Consider the following 27720-nt stretch of genomic DNA (forward strand, 5'->3'; position numbering starts at 1 on the left):
ATGAACAATAGAAGTTTTGTTTGTATTATTTTAGTGAGAAGAATACGTATTTGAGGAAATCAAAATTAAGAACAGGTATAGAAAAGGTAAAAACAGAACGGGCAGAGATTGTTGTAAGGTCTGAAGAACGATACTCAAAAACTCTGAGTCTGTGTGCCGCTCAGATGGCTCCAACATTTCTCTGTGCCCCGTTCCTTGCAGCAATGTCCCACTGGGTGACGGTTGTACCCACCTCTCTGCCCGGCTCCAGCTCCCGGAAGATGGGCAAGGACTTCGTGGCACTCAACCGAGAGGCCGTGAAATCGGGCCTGGTGACCGCGCAGGAGCACTACCAGTACCGCGCCACACACGACATCCCCCGTCGCTCTCCGGCCAGAGAGGGCTCCCGACTGCGGAGACCGCGCGCCCCTCCGGACGTGACCTTCGGCATCTCCACGCGGTGAGCAGTCTGACCCCCCTCTCCGGTCTAGCACACTGGTAAAGATTTAAAGCAGGATAGGATCACTTTATCGGCCATGTACAGTTTCTGGCATTGAGAATTTGTCCTTTCGCATACCCCAGCTTGCTCTCCATGAGAGACACAGACAGGGAGAGAAGCTGGGGGTCAGAGCGCAGGGTCAGCCATTTATACAGCACCCCTGGAGCAGCTGGGGTTAAGGGCCTTGCTCAGAATTCCTCTGCCGGCTGTGGGATTTGAACTGGTAACCTTTCGGCCACAGGCGCAGATCCTGAGCCACAGAGCCACCAGTCCCCCAGTCCCAATGATTCCTGCTTTGGGACCTGTGTGTCTGCATCCTATACAGCGCATACTAGAGTATCTGCAAACTGAAATTGAAAACCCATGCTTTCAGCTCATTCCTGGTCTTTCACCAGAAAGTGCTGTGGAACAGAAACTGACTGCTAGCCTCAGAATGGGATGTGTGACGTCTCTTTGAGGCCACTTTCTGGCCTTTGGGGCCCATAGGTGCTATACTGGCGTCTTTTCTCCGGCAGAACTGGGGTGGAAAATGTAGTGGGATTGACTCCCTACTTCAAAGCTAAAATGGACACTGCTTGAAAAAGCCCAGTTTACTCAGGATGAAACCCATTTGACAACTTTGCAACATGCAGGTATCTTGTACGCTGAAAGAAAAATGGGTTTGATTGATTGAGCTTCAGTGAACATCAGTGAACATTTAGTTATGATTTGACAAGGCCACAAAGCTCGTCCTAGACAATAAAGGAGGATTTTGTTGAACTAGGCAAAGTTATTTTGCAATATTGATAAATTATAAACACCTACTGTACATAAACATTTGCTGAAATCAGTTTACATATATTTCTCTAAAGATCAGGTGTTTGAACACCTGGGGAGGGGAGGTGTTATTTTTAGGCCTCTCATAAAAACAAGTCACTGAAATTAGTCTTAAATTAGACTAACATGAATAAACTCTATTTTGTTTCATTTTGTTTCACTTACTGAAGGACTGGCTTTCAACCATACAGAGAAAGAAGAGAGACACAAATATGAAAGTAATTGCTAATTTGCTCATCCCGTAAAACAATAACATTAGTACTTAGTAAAAATTAATGTTATCATTTTAAATGTTTGGGATCCTCATACATTTTAAAGTGCAGTTAAAGAGCCGTTTTCAGAGTGAGAATAAACACTCATTTGAAGCTCCTGCTAATGTTAGTTTAAGCTGTGTTTTTGTTAGAGGCAGACATTGTTCGTTTTCATTAACACTGGCTTTCAGGAACCTGACAGGGAGATTCAACAAAGTGCCATCTAAGAGCTTTTAATCTTCTGCGCCTTGTAAGCAAAGAAATTCCAATCACACTCAAAATCAATTCTAAATCCCAGTAAATGGAGGTTAAATGCATACTTATATCAGGCAATTAGCAACCCCGCAGTAATTCTTAAATAAAATTACTTAACTGAAAAAAGAGGCTCAATTTCCTCAGACACATTATTGTCTATTTCCATTAACAATCATTTGCTTGTTTTCTCTTTTTGCCATTAGGCTTGCCTTTTATGTATCTGAATTTCAGTGCAGTGCTTTTAATTTTTTTTTAGGCTCACGTTTTTCCACTGCAGGATCTTACTACTACTACCACTGTCTTAATTAGGTCATGAAAAGTTCAGACACACAGACATGTGAAGCAATGATTTTTGTGACAGGCAGACATCATTTAATCGCGCGCCTAGTCCTGACGACTGCACAAAACCACACCTGTTACTGCCCGAGACTGCCCTGATAGAATGAAAGGATTTTAAAAGCACTTGCCTACTATCTTCTGACCATCCATCCTTTTTCTGACCACTTCGTTCAATTTAGTGCCACAGGGGAGCCAGAATCGATCCCAGCAGGCAACAGGTGCAAGGCGGGGTTCACTCTGGACGGGACGCCAGTCCATCACAGGGCAAACAGACACAAACACAGACACGTACACACTCACAGAATTTTCCCAGAATCCAATTGACCTACCAGCGTTTCTTTGGACTGTGGGAGGAAACCCACACAACACAGGGGGAGCATACTAACTCCGTGCAGACAGCAGCTCAGGTCCTAAATTTAACCCAGGGCCAGGTGCTGTGAGACAGCAATGCTCACCACTGCGCCATCATGCTGCCCATCTACCAAACATTTTATTAACACCTTTAGTGAGTTCTTTTAAAAATACACTTCACACAATTCTCTGACAAGAGTAAAACAAGACCAATATGTGTAAATGTAACATAAATAGCCATCTTAGGGTAACTTTTTAAATTACTGTCTCAATAATATTTTAAATGAGAGATATTATTTAAAATGAGAGCGTACTACAGCTATTCTATAACAGAGGTAAGGATTTATTTTAAAAACAGGAGGTTGGTATTGAGTCCATAAATAATTATGAATAAATGTCATTAAGAAATATATAGCATTTAGAAAATGATATGTATTGTTTTAGTTTATATCAATTTCTTTGAACACAGCAGGACAGAGGATGCAAGAAAGGACTTCACTAATTCAGCAGATTATATAAGCAGAACATTGTAAATATTTGCTCCAATTTTTAAAATATTTTAACAGTTCCACAGATACCAAAAAATTAATCCATACTTAATTATAAATAATATAGATTAATATAGACTAAAAACATTTCTTGAATTCATTTCATTGATACATCTGTAATACTATTCAAATGTGAGATGACTGTATTTCTGAGAGCTCTGAGTAATGTTCATATATTTCTAGACAAATTTCTGCAGAGACATTGTCTTTATACCGGCTTAACTTGCCCGGAAATTCGGTAGGGACACATAACTTATACTGTACATTGTCTCAGAAATTTTAAACCTGAACTATCTTTGCAGATCGTAATAAATACCTCCCTACCTTTCTTTCGTACTACAATATATATATTCAGTATATTACATCTTCCTGTCCTACTCTGATTGAAATACAGTTTACTAAACTCAAGCATTCTCCTCACTCACAGGTGAAAGGTATGATAGTAGAGCAAAAAAAAAAAAGTCTTCCTCGCATGAAGGGAAACAGCTGAGAGACAGGTGGAAGAGGGAAACCGATTAATCATTGGGCTCTTCAGTGAGCTAGACAGTTAAGAGGTTTTGCTTTCATCAGAAATTCATCACTGTTACACAAGAGCATAAAGACAGGGTTTTTTTTCCTTACTTTCCTTCTTTTTTTTCCCCTTGTAAGCACTGACACTGTAAAAATGGAACTGAATTATTTAGCTAATAACGCCCCTGTGTGCGGTGCGCAATTGCTCTGTGCTCTCTGTTTTTCTTTCCCCTGTCTTTTCCTCTTCTCTCTCTTGCTCCCTCTCCCTGTCTCTGGCTCTGTTCCTCTGTCAGGCACAGATTTATTCTGTTCCTGACGCCTGCAGAGTGGGGAATGTGAGAGTGTGCAGGGGAGGGGTCAGGAGAAAGGAGGTGAGTGTACAGTAAAAGATAAGATCATGGCTCCCCAGGGTCTTGTTTGGCCCTGTACCTTATCCATCAAACGCTGGTTCCTAGTGCCAAGGTCAACTCTAATGAGCATGTGCTGGGGTCTTACTCAGAACCCCTCCGCTTCTCCCCCCCTCCACACACAAACACACGTGCAGGCTTTCATCCCGTTACCCAATGGCGGGTCTGGGATTTGTATGCATTCCTTACCCTGCCTCCTACGAAAAAGGAAGTTTGTGACAGAGGGAGCATTTTGAGGAATTGCACCTGAAACACATCTGTTCAACAAGGCCTTGGTCTACAAACCTTTAAAATGAAGGAATAAAATATTTGTGCAAAGTCAGGAACACACGTTTTCTCACTAACGGTTGTTTTGTTTTGTTTTTCCCCCCCCGTCTTGCAGAGTAATGCAGTAGAAATTGCACCTTTTTTTTTCAGCTGTGCTGGATCTTGACAAATTTATATGTTAGCATTGAAAAGACTGTCAAGCCAGTAAAATGAAAGGAACAGTGCGCTGTGATCGTCTGGTGCCAGTATTTGATCCTCGTGCTTATAAAGGCCCTGTTTAGCCAGCCTAAGTTTTGTCTTTGACCCCTATCCCCTCGGCTGCCCGTGTTAAATGTGTGGCCTTAATATCCTAATAAAACTGCTCTGCATTTTTCATTTATATTCTGTGTAATTAGAAATATCAATATAAAATTACCTTAAACTTCAACTTAAAATAAAGCTGAAATTTTACTTAACATCACGGCCACTGACTCTTTTGCTTTATCAAGCAGAGTTTATGGGTAACACTAATTACTAGAGCCTGTTTAACTAGCATTTGAGCCCTGCAGATTACTAGCTGATATATTTGCGTAAGGTTCCTCATTTATTTTCTCCAGGTGTTAAAAATCTCAGACAGTATTCTTTTCAACAGAAAAGAGATGTGTATGCAATAAACACTACTGTGGTATTTTAAGAAATAATGGTTAATAATGATAGAAAAGCACCCTATACTCAGAGGGCAATGAATGTGTTTTGCTTCATTGTGATCTACTGAAGATGCATTGAAAGCTAATTGCATTTTAAAGGGGGTTATGCTGTATTAGAATAAACACTGAAAACTCAGAACAGAATGTATAGGCTTAGGTGATGTAGGCTTAGTATAATTATAAATCTGTCTAAAAGCGGTCAGATTTGTTAGTGTCTTGCAGTTGGTTTTCCTATTCCCACCTGGCTGAGGCTGAGCTCACATGAATAAGTGTGGGGACAGGCACTGTAGAACAATGCCGGTCCACTCCGCCGGAGTGATATTACAGAGAACCCGGCTTAGAGCTTTTCTCTTCTCAAGCTGAAAATGAAGACGTTGGTGAGAGGTAGTCCCAAGGTCAACAGAGGTGGCCCTGTGGACCGGGGCGACAGAACCAAGGTGTCGAGGACTGGGGCAGACGCTGGCCGGCACCAAGCAGTGGTCTTGACGTTTCCAGTGCCCGCCCACAGAGGGCAATTGGATCATTTTTAGCAGCCTGTCCAAACTCATTAAGGTTTAGCTTGCGTGGAGTGGAGGGTACGCTATGGCATGTGGTGCCTACTAATTAAGCAATAAAAGTCACTGCAGGGGTGGCCAAGCTCGAAACCCTGCGCGTCAGTGACGGCACAAGTGATAATTGAGATGTTCCAGCCCCACATATTACCTACATATTGCACTGATTACCAACTGAGGGAATACATCATCGCTCTGAACCCAGCTCTCATCTCTGGGCCCCTCCGCTCTCGTCAGGAGAACTAGAAGACACTGACAGATCGACTTGCATTTGGAAAGAGGAGAATATTCCTCCGCTACATACCAGACTTTTTTAACTTGTTAGTTTTTCCTGTATTTTTTATGCTGCAGCCTCTTAAAACTAGCGACTTATCACCTTATTATTTTACTGTTTTTTATTCCTTTTTTGTGAAGAGATGTTGCATTTTTCTTTCTTTGCTATGTTTCATTCGATTGGGGGGAAAAACTTAAACATGTAGCAAATACTGCCACCTGAATTTAGGCAACAGAGAAAAACGAACAGCAAAAAACAAAAATGTGCACATATTTTAGTGACTTCTTCTTAATCTCAAAAACCCAAACTAAAAACACCAACATATTCTTCGTTTTTTTCTTCTTGCTGATATTTGCCTTGCTGTATCACCAGTGTTTTCCAGTCCTGTCTGTCAATTCACAGAAGCAGGAGAAGTCAAGTCTGTGAGACAATCAGAGCTCCCTTGCTCCTGTGCTAAAATTAGAAAAAAATTAAAATAGCACTAATTGATTCCTGGAAGATCTGCATGTACAGTATTAGATCAGACTACCTGACCAGACTCCCAATTACCACCTATATTGATAATTATTTTCCCCTATTACTTGGAAATCTGCTTTTGATAAGCGTCTGTTTTTGCCCTCTGCTTGGTGTGGAAAAACTAAGGTCGAAATCGCTGCCGGATTCCATCCTTCTCGCTCCTTTCATGAATTTGAAGATCTCAGCCTCCCCGCTCCTGAAACATTGCCTCCTATGGCTAAAAAGGACTTGGTTCTTTCATTCTTTTATCATGCCTCCTGTACTTCACCAAAGGAATAAGTCTAGTAGCCTTTCTTTGAACCTTCTCCAAGGTACCCAAGATCCTTCTTGTGATGTGGTCACTGGGATTGCACATTTTAGACAAGGAAAACTAGGGCATTTACAAATTCACCACACCTCTCGGCTGGCATTGTACGCTCTTAAATAAATACCCAAGCATCCTCTTTGACTTGTTAATGGATTCTCCATGAGGCCTTAATGACAGTGAAAAATCCACTGCAAGGTCTAACTCCTTTTCCCACAGGACATTGTTCAGTTATGCATTACACATTCCATACATATAACCCCTATTTCTATTCCCAACATACAACACTTTGCATTTACTGTTGGTTACTTGCCATGTATCACCAATGCCTGTATCACATATATACAGTATATATATTATATATACCTGTTTGGAGTTTAACAGCAGCCTCAAGGTAAATCAGTGATTTTTTTTTCTGTCTCAAGAATGTTTGCATATTTAACAAGTTTATATCCTGTTACTTTGCACACATAACCAGGGACACAGGGCCCAGAAGGAGCATCCTCAAGGCTCTGTCCTGTATTAAACAGCCTGTATTAAAGTTCTAACTTAACATTTTTAAGATACATTCAATTACGTCTTCTGAAAATCGAAGCACATCTTATGAGGTGAACTTCTTGTACATCATTGGCGGTTTGTCGACATTTTCCGCCTTCAGGTGACTGAGATGCATATGCTGAATGTAAAGATAAAAGAGGCTGTGAATAGTGACTGCCCTGGCAAAAGACACCTTTTAGGAGGTGGGTCTTACCTGGATCGTTGATAACCCGCAGACCCTCTGTGCTCGCAGTGTTTCTTTCACATGCGTCTGATCGCCCCCCTTGTCTGGCTCTCCCTCAGCCCCTCCACTCCCATTTTTGAGCTGCTGGAACACCGGTACGCCCAGCGCTGGCTGGAGGAGCAGCAGTCTGCGGAGCGGGCCAAACTGGCGTCTCGGCAAAAGAAGGTAACAAAGTGAGGAGCGAGCGAGGGAGCGCGTAGCGCTGATAGTGCGGCACAGACTACAATCCAGCACATCCACAACACCGTGCTGCAACATCGGGGCTCCTGCTCACACCCCCTCTAGTGCAATGCACAATAAGCACAAAGGAAAATGACAATCAGGAAAATGTGTCAATCACTTTCACTTTCACTCAGTTTGTGTACCATACCGTTCCATTACAAAAGGTGACATACCCTTAGAGAAACTTCACTTCAGCTCCAGGTACCCCACCTGCCTGATATCCTATTGGTTAATCAATAACTCCTAATATTATCCTTCAAATTATGGAGGCAGTCCATTAAATAATGCAACATTTATCTCCTAATCACTGAGATGTAAAAACTGTCTTTGGCACAGCTGGATGCGGTGAAAAGGTCAATTTATATGAAAAAAGACAACGCCAACACAGTGTGTTAGTACACCCTGTTCTGTATGTATCGCAGCAGGCTCAGCTGGGGAAGATTTACGAGACACGGACATCCCTTCTGCGCCAAAGCCAGCCCAGTGTGGAGTTTACCTCCCTCTGGAAACTGCCCCGGTTCCAAAAGGTAACAACCTCCACCCTACACTTCCATTCTGGTCGTGAGTACGGGACTTGCACCATCCCAGCAGTCATCAGGTTTCCTCAGCTACTGTTGTACTGTTAAAGCCTAGCAAAAGACCCATGGCCTATTAAGTAGCCCAAAGCAGGATTGGCAAGTTTATTAAACTCAAGCGTGCAGACACATTAAATTATCTTTTAAAGAGGTTAAAAACCTGGTAGGTACAGCTCCTATGTCCTACAGAAGCTGTATGATTCCATCATACACTTGTTTCATACTTGGTCTTAAATATAAAAAGCTGATATGAACGCAGATATTTTTAGGTAAAGGAGAAGTTTCATTTTCTTCCAATGCCTTTGCAGTCCACTCTAGACTGAAAGTTTAAGTGCCGATGCCTTGTGTCCTTCCTGAGTCAGGTGCCTCTCCAGTAATTTATTGGTGTCAGGTTCGTCCCCACCCTGTCAGAGCCCTGCGGTGAGGGGAAGGCCTGGCGCTGTCCAACAGCTTGTGTGGGTCTCCCCCTGGCAGCTGGAGGGGACCTGCCCCTCTTCCCGGCCTGCTCAGAGTTCATCCACTCATGCTGCCCTGTACAGGAACAGTGTGGGCTTGAGTGGGCATCTGTGAGGGGGGTAACATTGAACTCCAACCCCTTGGAAACCCCTGTTCTGCTTCTCCTTGATATCCAGTTGCCTCGATCCCTTTTATTCTTGATCTACTGTATCAAGTGTGTTCAGAATGGGGGCTTCACAGGCTTGTCTTTCACCACTGAATAAATTCCCCATAACTTTAAGTCTGCACATATCCTATTTATAGTGGTCCAGTCTTTCATAGAAAGCCACAGGAAATATTTGCCAAAACTAAAAGGGTTTTGAATCTGTCACCGATCACTGAGTGTCCTATCAATTTTAGTTTTTCTGTAATCAGGGAAGAAAAATTAGGATCAGTGTTTAAAACCGAGTGTTAGTTCCAGACAATAAATGCTATTTAAATAATTAGTTTTTTGTTAGGATCAAACAAGAAAAAAAAGAGGCTTAAACATTGGTGGTTTCCGTGACCTTAAATTATTACAAAACTGATAATTCTCATGTCATACTGAGCCTTTTACTTTTTAAAGCATTGATTTTAACAATGAAAGTAGATTATCACAGACTGATTACAAACAATAGCATCACAGAACTCAGAAATAACTGTTAGTCCTTGTATTAAAGTGGCCATATTCATTTCAGTGTTCCAGAAATTTACTTTTATTCCTCTAGACAGCATGGAGCTAATGACACACGGAGTAACAGGCTTTGTGAATTCCAGCCCTTCAGATAGTGTGTTACGTCTGCCTACTTACTAACCTATCAATCTCTCTGTCTGGATGTTGCTTTATTCACACAGAGTCAAGCAGTGTCACTGCAGTGGTTTCTCATTACTATGACATATCGGTCCATTAAAAGCAACGCTGCTTAAAGACCTGAGCAAACTGATCCGTGACTCGCAAATTAAAAGTTTCCTTTCCACTGAACAATCAATACCGCTGTAAGGGAGAGTGCTGGTTAGCTTAAATTTGAGATAGGTGCATACTGGAAAGGACAAATGGAACTGGATGGGCAGGGAAGAGGCTAGCTTAAAGACACTTAATTCTAGGTGCCGCAAAGCGGTTCTTCTTCATGAAATTTTGATGGATGGCCTGAGCCGATCGCTGCCCCCCTCCCCCACCGCCCCTTCTCCTTCTAAGCAGATGTCTTTGGTGAACTCTGTCAGAAATAATAAAACACCGGTTTTAGATGCGCAAGGATGAGAGAGGGGAAGAGAGTGAGGAGTGATAGCTGGGAGCCTGATGTTTCACACGCAGGAACCCAGGCTCTCGAGAGCTTGTCTGAGAGAGGAGACACTTCTACAGCCCGAGATAATGGGGCTCGCAGGAGCAGGACAGTGCGCTCAGAGCCATGCAGTGGCAAAGGACCAGATAGGCAGAGGTTTAATTTTGTAGACTGAGCCATATTTCTTACTTTCTGTAAGTAAGAATTCCATTGTACCAGTACCGGTTACATACGGCAATAAAGTTCAAGTTCAAGTTCATATTCTAACACATGGGTGGCCAGCCCTACGTTTAGCGCAGGGGGGGGGACTGGGCCGCATTCTAACGTATATAAATACGCGGTCAAAAAATACTGTCGCCCTGTACCTAAAAATAGATTCATTCAGTCATTTATTAACTGTAAGAAATACTAACTGTACTTATCTGCTACCAATACATTTAATGATTAGTTTAACGGTCAACCATCCCATTAAGTGGTGGCCAAAACCTTCTGTGGAATTAACAGATTTATGATATTCCCCTATATATATATTTATGTACAGGGGCCTCTGGACCACTGTTGCCAAGTATGTTGCTTGACTAGTTGGTAGCTGCTCAGATATGAATTCCTTCTATATGCAATTGTACACATACAACAAGCATGCTTACTAGACAGAGTTGTGTGGTCATTGATCTCCTGGGCAACTGCATTTAGGCTAGTCATCAGGTTTGTCTGGATTTCACTGAATGCATCACCATTCACCTGACCCAGTACTTCATCATTGCTGGCCTGGTCTGTTTGTGTTGCACACGATGTGTCCCATGGTCTTATAGCTCTATGTGGTAATTGCTGCACTGGGCTTTGGGAACTATAGAGCTCTGGGATCTTAAGGACAGTTCAAGTGCAGTATGGCCACTGCCCATTCTACACTGAAACACTGTAAACTGATGCACACACCTTGCCTGCAAGAACGGGATCTACAAAGTTACAGGTTATATATTTACAGAGACAAACTGTAAGCATTAGCACCCTTTAAGGAAAACAGGTTGCCCACATGGATCTGATCATAACTGCTCAAACAGACCCGGATTATAACTCCTGCAGGCCCCACTGTCGGGACCCGACACCAGATTTCCCGGATCTCAACCCTTTGAAAACGTTGCACCACCCAGGCCTTCCTGGTGGAGTGACTGGCGTGTGGGAGTGGGGAGGTGGATGTGCACGCTGGAAGTGATGATTTCTTTCACATTTCCTTCCCAAAACCCCCCCCTTACCCCTTGCTTCCATCTCTTCCCCACCCACCCCCTGGCCAGCACAAGCCTCCAATTAAATCAAAAATGGTTTGTTTTTATTGGTCTTTTACGCTGACAAGTGGGCTATCATCCTGACGGCTCTACCTGTCAGTGAGCCGGCGAAAATCCTCGGTTGACAATGCCCAACGCTTCCAATTAGGAGAGAATCAGGCTCCTGGTGCGCTAACGATCTTACCTCCCTCCCCCAAGGCCCCCCTCTGTCTTCCCCTCTCGCTTTTTCTTTTCCCTTAATTTTTTTCTTCTTCTTTTTTTGTGTGTGTATCTCCACTGCAAATTACCGACACAAAACGGGGTGGCGTTTGGCTGCTGAGGACTGCCGTCCAGGCCTGTCAGCTCTAATGAGCCGATGAAGGTTTATTTTTGCGGCAAGCATGTGCTAAATTCTTTCTTGTATGACAGCTGACTGTGAAAGGCGAGTGTTAACCTTATAAAAGATTTAGCAATTCTCATTATTTTCTGTCAAGTATCATTTCTGATGGCTTTGGGTTAGACATTTGCATCCCTGACTTTTTCTGAGCGCGCCCGTTCCATTTGTTTGTTTGTTGTGTGTCGTCTTTTCCTTTCCCTTTTCTCTCTTTCTTTAAATGCATGTATTTTTTTCTGTATTTCAAAGAGATATCTAGATGCCAAAATTGTTCCAAAGGCGACATGCTTTTTTACAAAACAAAAAAAAATCCATAACAAACAAACAAAAAAATATATAAATAAAATAAACAAGCAAAATTTCTTTGTGTTTTTCCCGGGGTGGGGGTGAGTGAGCTGATAGGAGCAATTTCTCGCTCTTTGAAGCATCTTGCAAGCAGTTTGCAACATGTTAAATATTAAAAAAAGTAAAGGGAACACAGAAGAGAGTGAGTGACAGAGTTTTCCGTTGGTTAGAACTTTTATACATATTTATAAATTTATTTTGTCATAAACACCAATTTTTATGTTTTGGAGACAAGCTTCCTTCTAAGCTGTCACGTCAAATCTGATGCCTGTTGTAGAGGCAGAATCTTGAAGAAACTGATCGATTGAGAAATAGTTCACACAGCACCCCAACAGTCCCCCTGTCCATTCACTCTCGTTCCCTCTCGCGCGCGAAGGACACCAGCGCCTCCTGCGGGTGGACACGCTGTGCTCGGCAGAGGATACTGAGCCAGCAGGGGCAGGAGGGGCACAGCGAAGCAAACTAACGTAATCAGGCCGAAGATAAAACAAAAAATAGATTTTTTTTTTTACGATTTTTTTTTACATTTCAGACTACGTGCTGTACTGTAGAGTTAGTTCAACCACTGGTGTAATGAGAAGTAGCTGTGGATGCTGGTGCACCACTGGCTGGGCCAGCACTGGCCCGAGCGCAGGGGCCTCACTGGTTCTGACTGGGCCACAGACGGACCCCTTTTGCTCTTGGTAGCCATGCTGTGCTTTTTTTGAAGCCTCGCGTGCGTTTACATTCACTACTTTCGGAGGAGCAGGAAAATGAGGGAAACATCTTGCAAAAGAACACTGCTCGATATGCGTTTCATTGTCATTACAAGAAAACCTATAACATCAAATATTTATCATCTCACCAAGCAAGTGATTGTGTAATTAGTCCAACATTTCCTGGATAAAGAAAAATATGAAGTAATTATTATTAACCATTAATTGATTTCCATCTATTATTGATTAGACCGGTGAATTTTGTGTTGTAACTTTAAAAATAATTTACAACTGTTTACATATTTCTGCTGAGACTTTTACTTAATCTTTAATCTAAAAAAAGCTAGAAGTTTACTTTTCAGTCTGAGTCACAGTCAAAAAACTCACAATTGCTCTACATTCCTGTTTGTTTTTAAAATAGCACCTGTTCTTAAACACTTCCTAAATTATTTTGCAATTGAAAAACTTTAGTACTAGTATTTTGACGTTTAGGATTTTCAAAAAAAATTTTGATACAGACAAAATAAGATAAATCAATGTTTCCTAGGCAAATAAATGCTTGTTCTACAGGAATATACTATTAAAGCTCAAAGGTTATTAGTGAATACCAAAAACACTTGCTCTTTAACTCTGTATGACTCAAACTAAATATACTCCATACATCATCCCTCACCAGTTTTTGTGATTCACCAATTTACATCCCTAAGAATCACGCCACTCAGACCACATATAGAATATATTCTATCAATTTAGCACTGCAGTTATAAAGAGAACATGGTACAGCTGTATACTGCTGTACACAGAGTGTGCGAACTGACCCTTTCAAAATCACAACCCTGTACTGTGACTATTAGTTCACATAGCTGCCAGTCTCTTCAGATATTCATTTTACTTCACAGTCTCTTAGCTGATATTTTGCATAAGACAGAACATTATTTGCCACTGCTGTTCGACTTCCTCAGTATTTGCAAAGGGTGTGCAGATGTTTTGTCCATGTCTGTGTGTGCTCCTGTAATGATCAGGAGCCGTCAATCAGGCCTGTGCTGAACCAGCGCAGTTGCCTTGAACATTTCCAGCAGGTCTTCAGTCGAGGGCTCAGGTGAGACTTGACACACAGCTTGGGCAACTCCTGTGCTCTGTCTTCAACTAATTCATCAGCAGCCTGACTGTTCACATCGCTGGCACACAATCATTTAAACACAACTCTTAATAAGGCAGTTGTCAGACCAAGACTGGCTTTTAGGGCAAACCGATCTCCAGACTCCTGCTTCCTACATGATATATTGACCATAAATTAGTGCAGAAACAACTGTGTATGTAAAAAGTCTGCCTCGTTGTTCAGTGTAGGCTTGAATTCAACACAATACACCACTTCCTTTTTTTTTGTTGTTGGGACACATCTGCAAGGCAATTATACTACTGTCAGGTCATATTATAATATATAAGCAACTATACACCATACTAAATGTGACATTCTCTGTATATTTTAATCACAATGGATTAAATACTGGAATTTAGTTATTGAATAATAATAGGATGTTTATTTCAATCAATCAGTATGAACCTGAAGTGAACAAGGATTTAAACCAAAGGCCCACTCATACCATCTAATGCATTTTTCAGCTATGAGCACCAGACTCTGCTTTACAATAGTAGAGTTTTTGTGCACTACAGTTATTAATGATTATTTTATCTTCTACACAATTTTTTGTCCTGTCTGATGCAGCTCTAGAAATGTATTCTGGCTGTCCTAGATCACATTAAAACAGTACCGTATGAGGAGGGTGGTGTGAATGAGATTTCAGCAATGCCATCCTGGTAGTCCGAGGTGTGCCAAACTCACCCCTCGATAAGGAGTAAAGACACGGTCCTTATCACTTACGCGTAAGCCAAAATCTTAAGTACCGCTGCTACAGTAGCTAACACATACCCCTCTCTACCCAGAGTAAAGGAAATATCCACACTATGTATATATATCTCCACGCAGTTTCTAACCATTTCGGTCAATTCAGGGTCGCGGGGGGGAGCTGGAGCCTATCTCAGCAAGCTTTGGGTGCAAGGCAGGGTGCACCCTGGGTGGGGCGTCAGTGTGTGCATAACACAGTCCATCCAGAGGACTGCAGTCCAGTATGGACAGGTCACTGCAAGTGCCCGACGCTCCTCGGGCTCGCAGATGACCCTGTGTATTTCTGTTCCCAGCCCGGGGCCGTCTGGGGTCACTGTCCCACGGCGTCGTGCCGCGTTAGTGGAAACGAGGGCCAGCTTCGGTCTCTTCTCCCCGCAGGTGAGGCCTCACCTGGACACATTCCAGGAGCCCGAGTCCCGGCGGAGAGCGCTCGGCGCCCACGGCTCCGACCCGGGGGCCCGGCGGGGCCATCTGGGCCACGGCACACACGGCACCGGCTAGCCGGCGGGCCCGGGAGCGCAGAGGAGGTGTCCCACACACGTTTCCCCATACACTTCATTCCTGATCATTTCACTGAGTTTCTTCCAATGACAAAATCTAATAAAAATTACATTTGCAGGTTATTAGTCTTGATTTATTATTAAATCCCAACATTCAGGCTGCAGCTGATTTTCACCGCGTGCGCGTAGATGGTGGTGATTTATTATGAACACATGTTCTGTGACAGTAAGAATTTTACACAGGTTGGGGTAGCTGCAGTGCACTGGAGTAATATTATTTTTTGCTGTTCCATTATCTCCACTTCATTTAAACCTTTGTTTATATAAAGATGAATTATTTCAGGTTAATAATGACACTGCAGTATTTCTAAAATATACTGTACATTGTGCTTATAATGCATCATCTTTTAAATCGCTTACATAGAAAAATACCAACTCATTGCATGCAGCACCAATGTGAGAAACGGAGCAGGGAGACCTCTGTTGAACAGTCACACCTGCCCCCTCTCTGTGAATATGCATTCCTGAGCACAGCTTTACTGCCACATTATAAGGAGGTAAAGACTAAGGACCTGCATCAGCTTTGGAGCAACAACATTATAACACACTGATCCCTGTACAGCATCACAGTAAATTCAAGTCAGGTGACAACGGCTGCGCCTGTCCTCAGGTAACACTATTAGCGACACACTTTAAAGGGTACTGGCTGCCAAACACTGGAATAAACACCAACAGAAGGCAAACACGATGAATTTGGAATAGAAATACGCACCATAAGGCAGGGCTGACCAGGCAAAACTTCAGCTTCATGTTTAAAAATCAAGATGACTTATTGTCAGGGAAGAGACTTTTTATAAGGTTTCTGTGCCAATGGTGCGGTTTTCTATAGTATATATAGCATGTTAAGCTTTTTTAACACACTATAGCTTTCATTTTAACATCTTTGATAGATTTTTGGAGTAAAAGGCCGTTTCCCTTTATTATTATATGTCCTTTTAGTTAAACCAAGGCAATTATCTGTTACTTTATTTACAATATCAATCGTTTTGCTTAGTGTTACTTTGTTTTCTAGTAGATTCTTGATAAAAGTGCCGATACCAAACATTTTAAAGTAACCCTGACGACCATAACTACTAGAAAATCTCATTATAATAAATTAGCATCTTTCCATCGTTCATGAATGTCAGCCTTAATTTTATCTTATTTTAAATGTATGCATTTAGTTCATAAAACGGAAAAGTGGAATATTTTAGCATATGGTTATGTGGTTTAATTTTAGAAACAACATTTTCTTGTAAAAAGCTCAACTCATTAAATAAGGGTCACAGATAGGTATTTAAAAAAAATAGACGACTGGCTCCGTGATATTCCACATAAGTCTATATAGCTGGGAAAAACGATATGGTCGGAACGCAGATACGGATTAGGTCATCATAATTTCTTATCGAAGTCCAGCGCAATAGGGTGGTTTCTGCTGTCCCCACGCCCCCGCCCCGTGTGACAGCTTGCAGCCAGGCTGGGTTCCCCTGGGAGCGGGCGGCGCCGCACTCACCTGCCGGTGTGTCTGCGCAGGGCCAGCGCCTCCAATCTGGTCCTGACGCGGGGGTCCGATTGTCGGGGTCCGGGGGCTGGAACGGAGCAGGAAAACAAAATAAAGACTTCGAGGTGTCCGCGGTGGGAACAATGAAGTTTTACGCTGTGAGATCTGTTCATTAAATGCTTTCGTGTTAGGTGAGGTTATTGCGAATTTACATTTAAAAGCGTCGACATTAGTCTTAACTAACAGGCTAAACGGTGGAACGGTGAGGGTCTTACTACCGCAAGCTGCTCCCCGCATAGAGAGAGAGCAATGTGCCTTTATTTGGGGCAAAATAGTTTTGAAGCTACAGCAGCGACGATGCTGAAGGTAAGGGAATTATTGCAAGATCTCCTTCTGGAACTTTTCGATCACGTTATTGAACGTGTCTGGTTTTCGGCTATGTCTTCATAACGAAGGAAAAATGCAGAAGCTGAAACACGCATTGATGTCGTTTCGTTAAATCAAAAATAATTATAGATCGCATGCTAAATTAAAATTACATCAAAAGTATTACCAGTAAAGCACACTGAGCTCAGTAACAGGAGCCTGACTACTGTCTCTTACATTTCAATTAAATAGTAATAACAAAAAAAATATTTTTACTGTTCATCTTTCACCTAGATGCTTTTGGGAGTTTTTTCTTCATATTTTTAAATGTACTGTTTAGCCTTCACGTCTTATTTGATTTAACCCAAGACGTGGCTGTACAATACAGCGTTATCCTTTGCACGGTCGTCGGTGGATCTTAAACAACCCAGGAAAAAAAAAAGCATAAGACATAAACTGATAGAGCGCAGGATAAAGCATCCATAATAAACATTGCACAGTAAAACAGTGGCCGTTAGTAAAAATCGTTCTAAGACCTCTGAGGTAAGACTGGAAGCGACCCTCGATCTAACTGCCCTGTCAAGTTTCTAAAATAAATACCGCAGGCAGACAGGGGTGGGAGAGACTCACCCCCTCCAGATAATAACCCTATTATAAGCTTCATCAATGATGTAATGAAAGCAAACAGTGTGAAAATTGCCTGTAAACAGTTGGATCTGGGTCTCCTAATTAATTCAGTGTCTCTTTTAATCAAAGTGAGGAGGGGAGGGGGATGGGGGGGTTGTGCAGTCGAGTTTCCTCCTCCTCGCGAGCGAGTCATCACCCAAAAAAGCCCCTCCAGCCAATGGGAGCAGATCGCTGGGGACGCACGTGGACGGGACACCTTTAAAACCGAGCTCCTGAGTGTGACACAAGTTCATTTTTTAGGAAAAGTGTCGCCGGGAAGCATTAGTTCCCCGATGTGTGTGTTTAACCCGTTTTACCTCTGGCTACTCGCTTTTTCCTCTCTTTCCTCTCCTCCGCCTCGCCTTCCCGTGACGGGCGCAGAATGCCTCCCCTCGCTCCGCGCTCGCCCGGGCCGCTGCGACAGCTACCTTTGATCTGATTAATTTTTCAGCGATCCGCCGCTTCCTGAATTCCCACTGACTTGACCCGCCGGCGCCTGTCCGTGGTGCTGAAACCGGCAGCGCCTGGCAGCCCGAGTGAGACCGCGCCGCTCCCTTCCAGACACGTTCCAGCTTCCAGTAGCCATTAAAAGCCGGAAAAAAGAAGAAACAAACTCTTTTTTTGTTATTGTTGTTGTTGTTGTTGTTGCTGCTGCTTCCGAGTAACCTTGCTCTGGGATTGAAATAAAAAAATCAATTACAACTGAAAAACGTTTCCAAGCTCTATCGATTTTTAAATAATACTTAAACAAGTGTTAAACGCAGCATTGATTTCAAGCTACCACCATCACGGAAGGGCCGGAGCTTTTTTTTTAATGTTAATTTAAAACTTTGCAACCTATTTTGAGGGGGATATTCGGAAGGAAAGCAGAGGAATATTCTCGTCTCTGTGTGGTTTGCGGGGTGGGATTTCCCGGCTGGATAGTTGAGACTCTCGCCGCGCCTGGGCTGCCTGCACTTCGAACCGAAGTTCCCCGCAGTCCAAATGGTAGTTTAACAAAAACCCAGAAGAGCAGCTCTGGTCGACAATGGACGCGTCTACCAACGGCCCCAGTTTCGGAATCGACTCCTTACTGTCTCACAGGCCCGGGAGTCCAATGCTTTCCAAAGGGGACAGCTTGATGGGGGAATGCAGGTCCCCGCTGGAGCTCAGCCCGCGGTCCGACCTCGGCAGCGGCTGCTCGTCGCCTCCTTCCCCGAGGCGGGAGTGCCTGGAGGAGGCTGTGCAGAGGCCGGGACACGCTCTGGGGCTGGACTCGCACCTCCAGCGCGCCCAGATGTCGGCTGCCCCCCAGCCGCGGACAGTCACGTCCTCCTTCCTCATCAGGGACATCCTGGCGGACTGCAAGCCGCTGGCCGCCTGCGCGCCCTACTCCAGCAGCGCCGCGCCGGCCCCGGAGGCGGGGCGGCTGTCGGCCAAAATCGCGGACGACTTCATGGACAAGGTGGACAAAATTCACAGCAACTCTTCGTCGGACACCGAGTACAAAGGTAAAGATGCACGGCCAAAAATGCGAGTTCTGTCCTTGATGAGCACCCCCGGCGTTTCCGCCATCGCGTTTCCGATGGAACAGATTGGTTTGTTAAAAGTTTTATTTTTTAACGGCTGTCAGTCCGGCGGGTTTCATTATTTCAGTACTCTGCTGCGTAGTTGATTCATATTTTTTTTTTTAATAGAGGGGAAATGACAGCAAAACGAGTAAGATTACTTTTGATAATAAATGCGAGCATTTTGATGTCGGCGATTGTAATTGTTCGTTTCCGACCATAAATGTAAAAAGTGTGTGGGTGTAGATGTGAAGAGACACAGAGATGTTTTTAAATCGAGGAATATTGTCAGACAGCTCCGAACAAAACGATTTCTTGACCCATAAAAAAACTATAATTTTTAGCCATCCTTAGTAGTATGAAAAACCACAACAAAGAAAGGAAACGGGCTTTGGCGACAAAGAGTTTGAATAAGTTTTGGAATCGTGACCTCCGAATCCGTTTTCTTAGAAACGGTTATTTAAGCAACATGACAAGCGTAACCCATAGTCAGAAAAAAAGACAAAAACTACCAGGCAGGTTTACAAATACATCTTTAGATTTCGCGATTCCGTACGTATTTTGAAGATAACTATTATTCTCTCACGATGTTTCCACTATCGGCTTTAAAACGAGTACAAGACCCTAATGTCCTGTATATCGTGCGTAACTTAAATGTTTATGACTATCGTCTCAAGCAATTAACTTGGAAAATATGAATTCTTTATTTAACCAAATTCAGTTGAGAACGAATTTGATGCCCTGGTAAAGAAAATGAGATTGTTTTTGTTAACAATGAGCCGATATGCTCAGAGGCGGAAAAAAAAGGGGTTTGGTTTTTCATGGCAATAACTGTTGCTTTTGTTACCTAGAAGTCGATTGAAAATAATAAATGGGGCTAGAAGGGAGTCGATCGGTTTTAAATAGGTTCATTTGTATCATCAAACGGTCTCTGAAAATCATCTGTTGATGTTTGGAACCGGGAGGAAGTCGGCGCGCAATGACAGGCTAGCCTCGGGAGACGCGCCTTCGCATTAGAAGTGTCTGGGTTTTTTTTTTCTAATCTTCCGAAAATCAAGACGTGGAAACTTGTCATCTTCATTGACAATTTAATGAGGCAGCAGTGTGAAACTGTAAAAGGATAGGGAAACAATAGCGTCGGTGGAAAAAAAAAACGCCTCCTGTTGATCAAATCATTTGGCATGTAATTTACGAGAGAAAGAAAACCCAGACGAAATGTCAAGTGCATTTATAGAGCACGCTTGGATTTAGTTAAAATATTACTACCACCATCACTATTACTAAGTGGGCTGAGATGACAATAATACTACAATTAAAGACGACAGTCTCATTTCAGGGTTTTTTGTAATTAACCTAAAATCGCAGTCCTAATGTCACCCTTTTGGACACGTAAAAGGCACCTAGGGGAACGTTAATCGAAGGAAAATATTGAAGTGATAAGAAACAAACATGTATTCATCCCATTTCAAAGACGCATGCTCTGAATTGCATGTGTGCGCTTCAGGACAGATTGTATCTAGTATCTCTGAAGCAGATTCAACATTAAACCCTTGTACCAGAAGTGTGGGGGGCTTTGATTTCACGGATTCTGCTGCCTGATATTTCAGGGATTTGGTGCAATTTGTCCCTCTGCTAATCAGATTTGTAACACGGAGGGCTGGCCCTCTCCTAACCTGGTTCTCACTCCCGGCCCTCTGAAGTTTCTCCAGTCGTGCTTGAAAGGTTTCTATCCCTCGTGGCTCAATTAACCGGATTATTGTGCTCCTTGAGAGACGAATCAACTCGCATTCAAACTCACTCGCTCTCACGCGTCACTTTTCTCTCCCCCCAAAAAAACAGCAAAGAGAAACAAGGAGCAAAGGTTTTCGGATTAAAAAGGAAGGGAATGTGTACTATAGCGCCGTATGTCAGTTCCACTGCTCCGTATCAAATTGGATTCATGTCAGATACTCAACCAATGGATTGAGAACAAATATTCTAAAAATTGCCCTTGATATTCGCAAAAGCGCAAGGTTACACATTTATTCAACATCGCGTAGCAAATACACAGTAAATATTTCTTATTTTATATCCTAGATTATTTTATTCTATATTTTCCGACTAATTCTGCATTTAAATCAGGCAACGAATTTGACATTTTAAAGCTTTATGAGATTAGTTTAATTAAATGTCTCTACCCTCTGATTATTTTTTTAAAAACAATCTACACATCGGATCGGTTTGGCAATCATGAAACTACCTATTGCAGTAACTGTTACAACAAGTTAACCTCCTCGTGGGTTAGTTGACGGCGTGATCTGGAAGCAAAATCAATATTTGTCAATGCTGTGCACCTTTAAAAGTTTTTCTTTTATCTATTCGGTTATTTTTAATAGATAGGATTATCTGTTTTTTAGAATGTCAATAAAAGCAAACTATTTTTTTTTCCCCAAATGAAACGCAATTCTTGTGTTGATAGTTTTAATTAAGTTATAGCTGCAAATGACACTTGATCACACGGGCTACCCAAATTACGCGCACAAACAAGTCCCTGGCTCTTCTTGGAATAATCGTACTTCACGTAAAATATGACACGGCTCCGGGCGAGATGGTTATTTCAGGCTTACAATTTAGCTGTTCGGAAGTCTACCGGATCCGCGGTTTGAAAGCGACTTGTTTCCTCCAGCCCTTGCGAAGCCTGTCCCTCTTGTGTGCCCGCAGTGAAGGAGGAAGGCGACAGGGAGATAAGCAGCAGCCGGGACAGCCCGCCCGTCCGGCTCAAGAAGCCCCGGAAGGCCCGGACCGCCTTCACCGACCACCAGCTGGCCCAGCTGGAGCGCAGCTTCGAGCGCCAGAAGTACCTCAGCGTGCAAGACCGCATGGAGCTGGCGGCGTCGCTGAACCTCACCGACACCCAGGTCAAAACCTGGTACCAGAACAGGAGGTAAGGAGCGCCCTGACACGGCTTAGCCCCTACAGCCGACAGACCTCCACGGACAACGACCGAGGCGCCGACGATGAAGCAGGAGAGCGACGGCTCTTGGACGGCCCTTCTTCCAACAGGGCGCCCTGAGGGTCCCACGCAGTGCTACCTCAGTTCACATCAACTGTGCGTTGATAAGGTAGCAGTGCTAGAAGTGGCCACTTCAGGTTTATTCGGCCATGGACCTACAATCAGAGTCCTAGATGACAAATTTGGACGCCTAAAGGACACCTAGGGGAACAATTCATGTCACTAAAATATTTTAGTAAAAGGAGAAATGTTTTTATTTTCCTTATTAGAAAGGTTACACGCCCTGGCTTGCACGTGTGAACAGATTCTAATATCTCTAAAGGAAATATTTACTTATTTTAGAAACAGCGAACGAAATGAGAGACCTTGCCTTCGTTTATTCTCGTATGATCGCTGCTGCTAAGAAGAACAATCTGAAGGCGTGCGCCCATATTTACCGAAAAGCGTGCAAGCGGTACAAATGTCGATTGATAATTAATACCTGGAGCGAGTAAGATTTAGGACGAAATGTTTTTATACCTTCACCTTTTAGATCTCGGTCATTAATTGACGGACCTGCAGGTCTGAGCATCCGGGACATTTACTAAGGACCTCAAGTGACGTAATCGCCCCCGACAGGCTCAGGCGCACTCGAGACTGTAAAAACACCAACTCAAGATATGCGTTTTATTAGAATATTATGAAAGTAGAGACGCTGCAGGCCAAAGAAGCCACGATAACTTACAGTAATAAAGAATTTAATCTGTTATTATAATAGGACATTTAACCTTGGATATTTACTTTTGAATTGACTTTACACTTTAACGCATATAACTATGACACTGTTGCGTGATTACCTAAGCCCTGAAAGATGAATAAATGAGTGTGTATGCAGATCATGAGCCGTTTCAATTCGCAATCCAGTCGACACCAACTGACTGTCGTGCGAAGGGAGGCCCTCGGCTCATAAAAGGGACAATAACTCTCACACGACCGCAAGATGAAACCCTCTCCGTGCTTCGGGACAGTTAAACAGGTTCTTTTCCTGCGAGCGTTTGCCACAGATATCTTTCCGTAAAGCGTTTGCGTCTGGTGCCTCAAACCATCGCCTCAGCACAGCTGTCGAAGAAAGTTGTCCTCCTCTTTGACGGCTGCCAGTTTGCACGGCCCGCACTAACTGGGTAATTTGAAACAACAAGAAGCCATTGAAAAGCTGTCCTGGACCGCTTCACAGCGCCGAGTCTGCACTTCAATAAGTCTTATGATTTACTCCAACTCTTATTTTCAATTTGAAATTATCCGTCAGTTTCACAGCCTATATATACATACCTATCTGTGGGCGTAATACCACAACAATACGAATAGATCCCAGCAGGAGGGCACACACTGACGACAGCTGTAAAACGGACAGCAGGACGAAACGTGCGTGTGAGGACAGGCGAGAGGCGCTGTGTGTTCAACATGGTAACCGCTACCGCTCAGAGGTCATTAATTAAAACACGTTAAGCTAGCGGTGAGAACTGTTTTAATCGCGCAAACGCTTCTGTTTTCCAATATTTCGTTTACAGGTGGCCCCCTCCGCCAACTGCTTTTGCATTATCCTACAGGAAAGCGAGGACAAGGCGGCGTCTGTCCAAGAAACAATGACAATTTCACAGCCAGTCACTGTCACAAATGTTACCTACCTACGGTAACAATCCAAACTCCTACAATACCATTTCATATCACACAGCAGTCGCCGTCAAACATGTTAGCTGCTTACGGCAACAATCCGAAACCTTAAAATACGATGTCCTTTCCCAAAACACCTCGAGAAACAGCTCTGCTTTTGCAGACTCTTGACGGCAAGTCTACCGCATCGCGCTAAATTTACGTTTCCCCGAAAATATAAATAATTTCAAAAACAGATTCACCTACTAAAACTATATTTATCTGATTAAACGGCTGTAACATTAATGTAGCAAAACGACATGAAATAAATATAAAAGCATAACACATTTCAGCATGAATAATAAATACAAATTACTGCGTAGCGCATGAATAATTCAGTCTCCGTACTGTAATTACACAATTATTATAATTATGAATTATTTACCTGTGAGAATGGCTTTCAACTGTCTGGGATTATCTGACAAGAGGAGAAACACTTGATATGAATAAAGAACGAGAATGTGGCTATAGTTTTATTAAATAAACCATAGGAACAAACTCTTTGGAAGAGATACCGTCACTTTCTCACCGTTTAATACTGGGCTATCCTTTCAAAAACCTCAACACTTTCAGAAGGTCTAATCAACAGTACCGGCGTGCTCAGAACCTACAGACTGAAAGTATTTTATTACAGGTTTATAAATGATTGCAATCTGGTCTGAAGTTTTTATCATGCTTAATGACTCATTCTTGTGTTATGAACCAACCCTTTCTCCTTACCACAAATTATTTCGATTTAAGTTCTAACACCAAAATGAAACCGAAGTTCTTAATGCACATTAATTCAAGTTATTATGCAGAAGAATTAGATTTCGCTCGTTGAGTGCACCTGGGTTCAGTGCAAAGGAAGGACCCCCTACAAAATCGATTAATTATTGAAAATTTTGAACAACCCTCAGTATTTGGCTCAGTATTTGGAAGAGACACAAGACGATGGTGCGAGTGCAGTCTGGGAAGCAGTTCAAAAACAGGAAGATGTCAACAAGAAGGCTTCCTCGGCTGAGAGAGCCATTGAATTTAGGGACAGTCTTCACAGATTCAAACGCCAAACCGCGCAACGTGTAAACGAAAACATCAAACGAGCTCAGGCCTGCTGGTCTGGGGTGTAATTCTCGAAACCGTGAATTATTGAGCGGTTTTACTGGACGCATTTTGAACCGTAGATTTCACGCGGCTGCGGGTAGTTAAACATCCACCTTCTCATCGGGTTATTGTCTATGTACTGGTGAAGAAATACATGTTTATGCCGTGTATAAATAAATTAAAAAAAACATTTAGTAACTTTTTTTTTTACGTTGTGTTTTTTTTTTCCCCCGCTCCTGGGAAAAGGACAAAATGGAAGAGGCAGACAGCAGTGGGACTCGAACTGCTAGCGGAAGCCGGGAATTACTCGGCCCTACAGAGGATGTTCCCTTCGCCCTACTTCTACCCGCAAAGCCTGGTCTCCAACCTCGACCCCGGGGCCGCACTGTACCTCTACCGGGGCCCCTCCGCGCCGCCGCCGGCCCTGCAGCGACCCCTGGTCCCCCGGATTCTCCTCCACGGCCTGCAGGGAGGCAGCGAGCCGCCGCCGGCGCTGCCCCCTCTCTCCGGAGTGCTGCCCCGGGCCACGCAGCCGCGGTGAGCGGGGCCCGGCGGGCTCGTCCAGCACCGGCGGCTCCGAACCGGACCAGAGCAAAACGAGCGAGACCGCGATTAACACGGGCCGCACCGAAATGGACACGAACTGTCGGATCTCCCGCCACGCAGGCTGTAAATCCTCCTAGACTCTAGGCTCATGTAAAGAGTTAAGGTCGCCTCGTTATTTATTTATTTTTTAAAATGAGTTTGTTTGTTTTTTTAAAAAAACAAATACATCTTATGGGGGGGGGCTACATTTACAGTTGAAACGAGTTCTGTTTTTACAGCGTTTAAAATATTTTCCACGCTAAACGACAGCCTTCTGCACTGGTAATATAACTACCAGCTAAATCATGGTGAGGATTTCCATTTTAGGCTTTAAGTTACATGACGTGATGACAACTAACCGGCTAATAAACAAAAACAACAATAACAATAACAATAACAATAACAATAATAATAATAATAATAATAATAATAATTTTGGTTACACTTAAGTATTCTTATTTTCACAACCTGTTATTCAGGATTTCGACACGACTTTGTAGCTCAGTTTGAGAGCCTTCACTACACCTGCCATCTTAAAAGACAACTAGGATATAGAGTTAGGACCCTACAATGTTCATTAAAAGGTCGTACCCGAATACGCTCTTGCTCTGTTAAAAATACAATACAGTGTTGGGTTGATATCATATACTATAAATAATCGTATAAATCATCGTGACCAAATGACCGAAGTTAAAATAAAATAATTGCATTTCAGTTTAGGAATCGCGTAGGTACATCGTTTGAGTATTACATTTTATATGGATTTTGTAGCATTTATAATTGTAATGAGATTAATATATTATCGACATTGCTTACTGTTTATTGAGTCATTTATACTTAATTTAAAATTAATTTGGCCATTTCTATGTCTTCATAACGTGCACAATTAGGCCAGAATGCCTTCTGTATTTACAGTTGTAGCGTAGTTCAGTTTTAATTGAACTGAATGTATATCAGTTAAGATGACTTCATATAGCCTACTGCATGGGGTCACGTTTCCTCTTTAAATCAGACATCTACGCCCTAAAGTAGTTTTAAAACATATTTTTTTCCCATCTATTTTAAAAAAAAATGTTTTAACCCAAATAGTTATTTTGCTTCAGAATGAATTGTGAACCCCCCGAGAGAATCAAGATATTTTAGCTGTTTTCTAACATCAGCCTGTTGGTATAAGCACATCAACTTACCACTTGCATTGTGCATTTGTGGATCAATTGAATAGGAAATTCACACCTGTTCTATTATTAATTATTATTAATTATTCTTATTATTGTTATTATTATTAATTATTATTATTATTGACCGCAGCGATCATGTAGAAAGTCACCAGCTAATATAAGCAGTATTTCTTATGTTGTCCCTTTAAAATAACAGCCCACCGAGCTGGAGACTGAAGGAGGCCGTCTTGAACTGAAGAGCTGGGTGTTACGATCTATTGCATCTAAAGGACTCGAACAGAATGTCGTCTCTTATTAAAACGTTAAGGGTCTTTGCACTGGAGGTAAATAGCGCAGTTTTTATTTAATGTGAAAACTGTGTAGCAACATTGTAAGTACTCTTTTTGGTGAAAATGTATATTTAAATTATTTATTTGTGAAACGGCTCATATTGTGAAGTGGTTCTCGTATTTCTGGATATTTTTACTTTCCGCTTCCCCTCTTCCGACCAGCTCCTTATTTTTTTTTTTCTTGCTCCGGTCGTGCAGTTCATGCCAGAAAGGGGGGAAATTTGGAATTAAAGAGAATTACTTTTTTAAATGTACAAATAAAAATTCTTACAAACGGAAACGGCGTGTATTTGAATGGGGTTTTTTTAAACTTAGATTAAAAAAACGGAGAACTTTGAGCAGACGAACACAGTTGAATGGCTTAACGTACAGTCTGACAAAAAGACTGATTTATGATCCATTTACTAATTTATTTAAAGAAACTGGAAAAACAGGTAACCGGCCTTGGGCGCTTCTGCTAAGAGCCCGTTTTGGGACGAAGTTAGCTCGCCTATTCCTGCCCTGGATATTAGGGATTGCGTTTCCACAGCCTGAAATGACTCATGAAGAGACAATTGCAACGCGTATCTTACAATAAAAACCTGATACCTTCAGATCATTCTACCTGAAATGTGGGGAGAATGGTGAAACCTAGGTTCCCAGAAAAAAATATTTTTAAAATTATGACGTTGTAATCTATGTCAACCATTCTATTGTCTCATGGGTTGTATTTAGAGTTAACAAACATATATATAATTATATGTGCATTTGTCTGCTAT

The 27720-nt window shown here is 42.6% G+C and overlaps 2 protein-coding genes and 1 long non-coding RNA gene across 5 annotated transcripts in view; 2 read left to right on the forward strand and 1 right to left on the reverse strand.

Annotated features, from left to right (window-relative positions):
- cfap77 (cilia and flagella associated protein 77) overlaps positions 1-18098 on the forward strand; it is a 39151-nt gene extending 21053 nt beyond the window's left edge. Inside the window, exons 4-7 of one of the 2 annotated variants that reach the window (XM_069183268.1) lie at positions 202-439; positions 7394-7499; positions 7979-8083; positions 18011-18098. In XM_069183268.1, coding sequence (XP_069039369.1) covers positions 202-439; positions 7394-7499; positions 7979-8083; positions 18011-18028 — 467 coding nt within the window. In that variant the 3' untranslated portion in view covers positions 18029-18098. Of the gene's footprint in view, positions 1-201; positions 440-7393; positions 7500-7978; positions 8084-14865; positions 15111-18010 lie in introns of those variants that run through there. The other variant, XM_015367163.2, reaches the window with a different exon arrangement.
- Positions 394-25378, reverse strand: LOC107079882 (uncharacterized). 2 transcript variants are annotated; one of them, XR_001480789.2, is made up of 4 exons: positions 25262-25377; positions 17877-18131; positions 16540-16615; positions 394-474 (listed from the first exon to the last, which is right to left on the reverse strand). It is a non-coding gene; the product is annotated as an uncharacterized lncRNA (long non-coding RNA). The 2 variants fall into 2 exon arrangements; XR_011183457.1 differs by lacking the exon at positions 394-474 and adding an exon at positions 14998-15084 and having other exon boundaries at positions 25262-25378.
- On the forward strand, positions 18587-27241 carry barhl1a (BarH-like homeobox 1a). The gene is made up of 3 exons (XM_006640713.3): positions 18587-19049; positions 21807-22029; positions 25117-27241. The coding sequence occupies exons 1-3, from the start codon at positions 18587-18589 to the stop codon at positions 25409-25411; spliced, it is 981 nt and encodes a 326-aa protein (XP_006640776.1). The 3' UTR covers positions 25412-27241.
- The last annotated feature ends 479 nt before the right edge of the window (positions 27242-27720 follow it).

This window comes from Lepisosteus oculatus, chromosome 24, assembly GCF_040954835.1.
Source record: "Lepisosteus oculatus isolate fLepOcu1 chromosome 24, fLepOcu1.hap2, whole genome shotgun sequence".
Lineage (NCBI taxonomy): Eukaryota > Metazoa > Chordata > Actinopteri > Semionotiformes > Lepisosteidae > Lepisosteus > Lepisosteus oculatus.